This window comes from Eutrigla gurnardus (genome assembly GCF_963514095.1).
Source record: "Eutrigla gurnardus genome assembly, chromosome: 6".
NCBI lineage: Eukaryota > Metazoa > Chordata > Actinopteri > Perciformes > Triglidae > Eutrigla > Eutrigla gurnardus.
This window is the reverse complement of record NC_139920.1, coordinates 27,830,799-27,839,296: the sequence shown is the minus strand read 5'-3', so window position 1 is coordinate 27,839,296 and position 8,498 is coordinate 27,830,799. Positions and strand designations below refer to the sequence as shown.

General features: G+C 42.7%; 1 protein-coding gene across 1 annotated transcript; it reads right to left on the bottom strand.

Annotated features, from left to right (window-relative positions):
• Positions 1-2,942: 2,942 nt before the first annotated feature.
• LOC311014831 (C2 calcium-dependent domain-containing protein 4C) lies at positions 2,943-8,397 on the bottom strand. The gene is made up of 2 exons (XM_084011671.1): positions 8,311-8,397; positions 2,943-7,328 (listed from the first exon to the last, which is right to left on the bottom strand). Exon 2 carries the CDS (start codon positions 7,272-7,274, stop codon positions 6,030-6,032), a length of 1,245 nt encoding a protein of 414 aa, XP_083867797.1. The 5' UTR covers positions 7,275-7,328; positions 8,311-8,397; the 3' UTR covers positions 2,943-6,029.
• Between the last annotated feature and the right edge of the window lie 101 nt (positions 8,398-8,498).

Genomic DNA, 8,498 nt, shown 5'->3' with positions numbered 1-8,498 from the left:
CACGCACTTAAAACGGAACTTAACGGGAGTTAACGTTAGTTGTAGAGGACGACCGGGTTTTTATCGGTCCTCACATAAAGGATAAATACAATAGAAGTCCCCGAATCATTGTGGATAAAGGAAAACGTCCCTTTTGCTTCTTTTCTTGCGTTATTTGCAGGTTGTTTCTTAACTACTGACAGCTAATTATCCAGGCTAACAGGCGCTTTAGCTAGCTAGCTACGCTCCTTCGCTCTCGTCCCGCTTCCCAGTGGGCATTGCGTAGCTATTTGCAACACGTGACACGCATCGACGCATATGATTGGCCGAGACGTTCACACTTTGGTTTATGAATACATTCCTGGAAAACCAAAGACATTCCCATCAGCATCAGCTGTGCTTCCTGTTTACAGCTAATTAAAACATGTTGGCTTGGTTAATTTGGTAAAAGTCAAGCTGAAATGGCATTTTAGCTTCAGATTGTATTTCCGAAAGAATGTATGAAAGATATTATTGGTTGATACTAGGTTTTTTTCCAAGAAACTGATTATTTATCATTTTTTCACCATCATTTTTACTTGTTGCACAATATGACCGGGTATGTGATCTCAAGGAGTTAAAGCTATGTTTTTTGTTTCAGCTCAATTTTAAAAAGCAACTACTTTCACATTACACACATTACATTTGTGCTCTGGTTTCCATAAAAAGATGCCGCTCTCTTTACGTTCTGATTCTGAAATGTGACATTGGCAGCAGTTACTCCTGGTGTTTCCCTGGTGTGTAACAGCTCCTGCCTCCTGTCTCCTCCTGCCTCCCACGCGATTCCTCTCCAAACAGGCAGCTCAAGACTGACTCCTCCCTGAGGCTAACACTGATGGTGCAGTACGTTTACCCTGCTAATTATATAAAGCATGGCGGAGATGAGATGTTTAATATCTCTGGTGTTCACGATAAGAAGAGGGACAGAGGTTGAGAAGGACAGGAGGCCTGCAATATGAATATGTCATATTAAGTGGGAAGACATCTTTAACAATATTTGGGGTTAGTCTGAGAGAACTGAAATGTTGCATTATTGTGGTAAATCAAGTGAAAGTCAGAGGAGAGACTCCTCCATCATCCCTTCAAATTTGTCATTTTAAATGGTGATGCCAAAGTGCCATTTTAAAAACACTATATTTTATGTTTATTTGACAATCAGTCTTCTTCATTTGATTTAAACATGTATTGTTTTTGTATCGTTATGATCATCTGTTTTCTGGTTTACTATCATGTAATCTTGCATTTGCTGTTACAAATATATTTGAAATTATTCCACCTAAAACATATTTCTCCCACAAATATACGATTTTCTACAGAGAAATGCTGATGTACCGTATCTCGCAAATGTAAACCTTTTATTGTCTTTGGGAAAATGCATTTTTGAAATATTCCATTGTGTTTGAAATTGATAATGTTTCTGCAACACATAAAAGAACATTTAATCCCATCAGATTTTTTATTTTGATGCAAATATTGTCACCTCATCTAAGTGCATCGGTGAATTGTGAATCAGTAAGAACATAAGCAGGGATGCTGGGAAAATGTTCCTTTAATGAAAGCATTTCACATCCATTAGCACAGTAAATAACCAGAGTACAGCCGTCAGTATCTGTTGCACAGGCCAGACACACAACAAGAACAGCAACAGCACATGGAAACCAGCTTCATTTGTTTATACAAGTGTGAAGAGAAACGATAAGAGTTCAGTGTCAAGTAACGGACGGGCACTTTTCAGTCTCATGTTTCACCGAGAACCATCAAGCCAGAAAGACTTGAGGGACACTTCAGCTTATATACAGTATATTTAAAATAATAATAATTTTAAAAAATCAATTAAATGTCACCGTTAACAACATCCACCTGACCACTCCTCTCTCACACACACCGGCACTGACACTTTACTCAATCGTCCTTTTAGATGTTATCAGTCAAGCCTCTCCGCCCCTTATGTAATTAAACAGCTATCGAGTGCGGGGACACAAGGACTGATTTCCACCAGCAGGCGGGATGATAGGAAAGCCAATTCTAGTAATTCCTCCATGGATCAAACAAAGGTCAACGTTTAAAGTAACCAACCGAGTCAAGATTTCTTTTATTTCCACATCTGTTACAATGTGAGAATGCCTTGAAAAGAACAGTTTGCTAAGTCACTGTGCCCTGGACCAGTCCACTGGTCACCATGGTTACAGAACATCAATGTAAAAGCATCATTTGTTATGGTTACATTTTGGTTTGTGTATGAAATCAGGCTAACATGCGTTTTATCTTATTTAAAACAGAAGTCAAGTGGGCTTATCAGGATTTATCACCTCTTAACTTTGTTGAATTTATTTCTGTTAGAGATATATTGTGGTAAGACTAAGAAGAGCAATAAAAGTGGACAAACCAATTCAATAAATATCCTGTTCAGAAAAAGGGATGTTCTTAGGCAAATTGACGTTATTGTGATTGTATTGTTTTAATATTTTTGTCAGAAATGTACGATTCTAGATTTTTTACCTTTTGCAGTACTTTGTATTTGTACTCCATCTTAATATGTTTACTGCAGCAAACACCAAGGCTACATCTGTGCGTGTGTGTGTGTGTGTGTTTGTGTGTGTGTGTGTGTGTGTGTGTGTGTGTGTGTGTGTGTGTGTGTGCGTGTGTGTGTGTGTGTGTGTGTGTGTGTGTGTGTGTGTGTGTGTGTGTGTGTGTGTGACTTTTCTGAAACCATTCAGGCAGGAAGTGACATGTGACTCTTATCAAATGTGCTGCAGCTTTTAGAGAGTCTGTGGCAGCAAGAGAAAGAAGAAACACTTTTTTAAAAAAAGCTCCAAAGTGTAACAGATGTTACCTCCTATCAGATATGTTTAAGGATAAGGTTGCTCTATTGAGATTAGCGTAGCTTTAAAACCATTTGAAGAATAGGAATCTGTGACAAGGTCTGGCCAGAAGTAGTCAGATCACTGTTTATTGTTTTGTTTTTTCTCCCAGCATTATTCTATTAAATAGTTAACCACATGATAAAACAGACAAAACTATATTCAAAAAAGAAAAGAAAACTCAGTTGGACAGTTTGCAGAACCCATATTTCAGGCGTACTATCATAAACACGTGTCTGCACCGAATCAGAGCACAAGGCGACCCACCACTGCGCAACATGAATCCACAGAAATTCATTACTGACACAAAGTATGACAGTCATGCTGAAAAGAAACCCCAGAAAGGTTCAAGAGTAACAACGCCAACGGAGTACAATTTGGGGAAGTCTGAGTAGAAAATACGATAACCCTACGAGCAGGCACTGTATGTTAGCAACAGGAATTACAACAGATTTTCCACCATAACGAAGCCAACCAGCAGTGTCACTGTATATAACGTATATCGAGCATATCAAGAACGATGCTACAAGTGAGCTACAAACACGGGAGGAGAGTAATCCTCTCAGGATTAAAGTGAAGCTTTGGAGCTGCTTGTAAGACATTTGCATCACTCTGATGTCTCCGACTTCTTCTCTGTCTTCTGTAGTTTCTCAAAAGAGGAGAGAAGAAACGTGATATTGTTTTCATTGTTTTCCTTATTTCTACCTCGTCCTCCCGGGATTCATTACAGATGAAACTGATGTGATTAAAATGCCTCTCACTTTTCACTCGCTGGTGCATAATTGGCATTTTGCTGACGGTTGTAGAAACTAGTCCATATATGTAGTTCTAAACAGTACAAATCCAACACACGGTTCAAACCTTTCCAAAGCATTTTACAAAATACGATGTCGTACATAGAAATTTAACAACTTTGGACAAAATGTCATGCTAATCAAAACACACACGCACACACACACACACACACACACACATACACACAGTAAGGCTTTTGGGTTTCATAAAACTTTGAGCATGTCATGCAAACACCAGTATGTCAGTGACATATTTGTGGCATGCAACTGGTATTCTCCACCAGAGCTCTGTTATTCTCATACGAGACATTTAATACATTTACATGCAAACAAGTATTTTTCCACTTTCAATACTGTGACTAAGGCAGCAGCCTAGTTGCATAAACTGACTGTTAAATTCTGTTTACATGGACATGTTACACCGTAAAAATAAAGTGTGACTTAGTTTCTCGTCACACTGATATCTACATCTGCTATCTATATGAACCAAAACGAATGAAAACGCAATCCTTCAGGTGCTACTTTAGAGAAAGAAGGATTGGACTGAAGCTGAAAGGCTTAAGCTAATTGTCTAATTGTTGTTGCCTAGTTGCACCGGATTTATTGAAGGTGCACCCGCAGGAAAGAAATTAAGTATTTATTCTTTTATATCCTGCAAACATGTCTTCCTTTTAGCTCAGTGTGTTGGCTTTAAGACAAAACTGGTGGCTAATTAAAACTTTAAAATCCAGGTAAACTGCATGAATGTCTATAAGTGAGTTTTAAAACCAAATTTGTGAAAAAAGTAAGAATATTTAATCCTGCTTCTAATAGAAATCAACTTGTATTTTTTAATAAACGAGCGTCTGAATGTTTTTTATATAACATGCAATGCTGCCTTTTACTCAGGACTTTCACCCAGGAGACTGCCGTTTGTGTCTCATGTAAAACCAAAAGTCAACTTTGATTTTAAAGGAGAAATATACACTTATTTGCACACTGGTCGATGGCTCAGGTGAGAGAGAGCCAATCGAAATATTCCCGTATTATGCGCCTTAAATATGCCGCTCGTTACGTAACTAACACCACATATACGTCAGAAACATGTGTACTTATTTAAACCCAGACAACAATCTTTTCCTCAACCTAACCAAGTAGTTTTGTTGCCCAAACAGGTTCGGTGGCACTGAATGCTTTTGTTGCTGTGAAAAATAACTTTACGTTACATTCCATTCAAATTCAATCTATTTAACTTCACTTGAAAAAAAAAATGTATTTGCATTAGAAGCAGGTTTCAGATTTTAAAAAATGTTGAAATAAAAATAAACTTTAAAGGTACCCTGTGCAGTGTTTTACCACTAGTAGCGCTGTGGAGCAACGATGGAGAGGGTGGGTCCTCATTTAGTTACACACTGTTCTGCCGACTGACAGACAAACTTAATGAATGCAATCAAAAAGAAGGCGCTATCATGCAAACACGGATGTAAAGCATGCAGTTTAAATATTTAATCCATCGTCTAATGGGGAAGGAAATGCATTGAGTGCACAATGCAATTAAGTAGGAAACGCTGAGTGTAAACACTACATACTAGAAAACTCCACAGGGCATCGTTTACTTGCAGGCGCATACTTATTACTGGAGTTCATCTTTATATTAATGAGATTGTAATTAGACCGACACAAACAGATGCCAGCGACCGATTCTATTTTCTAACGTGCATGTAAATGTGACTATTGTGGCTCGCTCTGTTTGTTCCTCGCCCTCCCCAGATGGATTGTGGGCCATGGCAACTGGGATCAAAGGGTCATTTGCACATCAGGATGTAGTGCCGCTTCAAAGCTCCCAATCACAAAAGCATCTTTTGTGCCGAACACACGGTGTACCCGATGTGGATTCGCATCCTGCGCCGCCGCGGATTCATAATCACATTAAAATCATTTCTAAAAACACGAGTGCGGGCGAGGACAGCGATGCAGCCGGATACACAGGTGTTGTCCAACCTTTGAACCAGACGCGACTGAGGAAGTTGGCTGGGAGATGTGTGCAGAGAGAGAGAGAGAAAAAAAAACCCCTTTCATCTGTCAAATGAATCCGTTGCTGCCGAGCCTGGCTTCATTTAATGAGCGTTCATTATTGGGAGAAGGAACCAGGAGAGCCTTGACCATCACACATCCTGCATCCGTCACACATCAAGAGGATTTCTGAGCTTCTCAGAAGAAAGCCCCTCTTTCCTTCCACTCCCTAAATTCTAATGTGGGCTCTTTTCACCTATTGGATTAAAAAGTTTGAATAGGAACCAGTGCAAACTTCTAATTTCAGTTTCAATCAGTGTCCGTTTGTTTCTGTTGCCTCCTTTGACCTCCGGGTCCTGAGGCTTTACACCGCCGAGAGCAGCTTCGTCAGAAGCACCTCTCGCTCCCCCAGCAGGGTATCCCTCTTGAGGCTGGTGCCTTTGTTGACCACCTTGAACTTCACCAGCAGGTTCTTCACCTGAACCGGGCTTATGGAGTCGAAGAAGAAGTCCTCGTTGAAGACCGGGTTGCGGCTGTTCTTGATGATGTTGCTCCTCTGCTTCTGCAGCTTGCCCGGGTTCAGGTAGACCGACACGCAGCAGTTGATGCTCTTGATGTCCACGTGCTTGTCGTAGAGGCTCTCCGCCACCAGGACGCGGATGAGGAGGCGGGAGGTGCTGGCGTCGTAGTTGGCGCTGATCCTCACCGTGCCCCCTTTGTGGAGGTTGATGGTGTGCTCCCGGTGGAGCCCCTGGTCTGACCCCCCGGCGCCGTGGAAGGAGGGGACGTGGAGCCGCCGCTGGATGTTGGGGCTGGGCTCGGCCGAGCTGCACTCGTCGGTGGAGAGGGAGCTGTGGCGGGCGAACGTCCGCTTGGCCTTCACCACCTTGGCCTGCGTCTCGTGGGTGAAGATCTTGAGCAGGGAGGCGGAGCGGGAGAGCAGGGGAGAGCTGAAGGGGGAGGACTCGGCCGAGGAGCAGGTGTCACTTTCCCCTCCGCTGAAGTAGCGGTACGGATTCATGTGAGAGGTGTTGAAGTCGGCCGGGTTCAGGTGGTTGCTCCCTTCGCTGTGTCTCCCCTGGGTCTTCCTCTGGGTGTTCGGGGAGGTGATGGGACTGGTCAGCTCGCTGTGGAAAAGCGACTCTTTGCGGCGGGTGTGGGGGCTTTCCTTCAAGGTCGCGAACCCATAAGGCGTTTGAGTCTTGGGCACATAAGGCAGGGACATCGCCGTCTGCGACTGCGGGTCTGCGTTGGTGTCTCCGACATCGTCGGCGCTCTCGATCTGGATGATGTGACGGTTTGCTGCTCTCAGCAGGTTCTTGGTGTCTCCTGCGATCTTAGCCACGAGGCGTGGACTCTTCGGGCCGCTGATCTTCCTCCCGCTGCCGATCGTCTGCTCTGAGGTCGAGGGCTGCAGTGCTTCTGTCGGCTTTATATTAGGAACCTCGGGTTCAGGGGGGCCGCTCACCAGCTTGGGAGGAATGAAGAAGTCCGGGATCTTGTCCGGGGTGAGGACGTTGCTGTAGGGAATGCCTTTCTTGTCGCCGTTCTCCCCCTGACGGAGCACGCCGGTCTCCACCGACCCGCGAATCTTATCCAGAACCCACATGGTCCCACCAGACAGTGGGGTGCGTGGGCGTGTGGAGGAGGTGCAGTCAGGTGTCTGCAATAACACACAGGGGGGGGGAGGGGTGAAAATGATCAGAAGACCTGAGAAAAAATACAAATAAAACCTGTTAAACCTCTGGGTTTCTGAATAAACAGGACTTACTGCAGGTAGAGCACTCACATTTTCGGCTTTGCGTCACTTCTACGTCACATTGCTGACGTTGTGAAACGGCTTTACGCGTTTGTTTACGCAACAAAACCAGATGGTTGAGTTTGGGTGAAAAACACCGTGGATGGCTTCAAATAACTATGTGAACTAAGTAAAATGCGTACGTTAAGAACATTATATAAGTACGTCACCAACATAACTTGGTTAAAAAGAGCACCACCACTACTGTGGGATCTTCAGAAAGTCTTTAGAAGCTCATTTACAAACTGAAATGACATTTTAGTCCAGAAACCAGCAGCCACCGTGTCTCAACAGGCAGCAATATCAAGTATAAGAACAGATATGTGAAATCAACTACAATAACAGATATATCAGTCATACTTGATTTTAAATAGCAGAGTGGCTTTATTGGTCGTTGGTGTAAAGATTTACATTGAAAGTTAATGGATAACAATTAATTTCCCTACTTTTTATTTATTTTTTAATTTTTTTACAATCTTGATATTTCCAAAGTACCAAACAATTATGCGTGCTTCCTCCTCGTTTGGGTGCATTTTATTCTCTCTATTTTTCGGATTTACAAATATTTTTACAAAAATAAAAGCTCAGACGGAGAGAAAAGGGGCCATAAACATACATTTAAATGTATATGACGTCTCTAACAGCAGATATGTGAGGTTATGAGGTTTAAATTTAAACAAAAAGTTGAAGAAAAATGTTAAATAAAAGTTCCAAACGAGTATTCAATTCAACAATCGCTTTAAAAAATTAAATACATTAAAAATAAAACTCCAAACCTCTGCGTCTCCATGCAGTCTGGTGCAACATGCTTCTTCCGTGTGCAGAAATGTAGAAATAAAACACTTACCAAGCCGAGGAAAGCGTCTCGTGTCCGTCCTCTCCGCCGGTAACAGGTGTTTGCTCCCCGGGTAAACGTGCGCGCTCCGCGGCGCCGCTCTGCGCACTCAGACGGTCTCAGCTCCGCAGCGCCCGTCGGTGCGCTTTATAGAGGTCTGCGGGCTGCGGCTGACCAATAAGATCAAACTGTGTGTTTCC

Coding starts and splice junctions, on each gene's coding strand:
- LOC311014831 (XM_084011671.1), bottom strand. CDS start 7,274: ATGTGGGTTCTGGATAAGATTCGCGGGTCGGTGGAGACCGGCGTGCTC.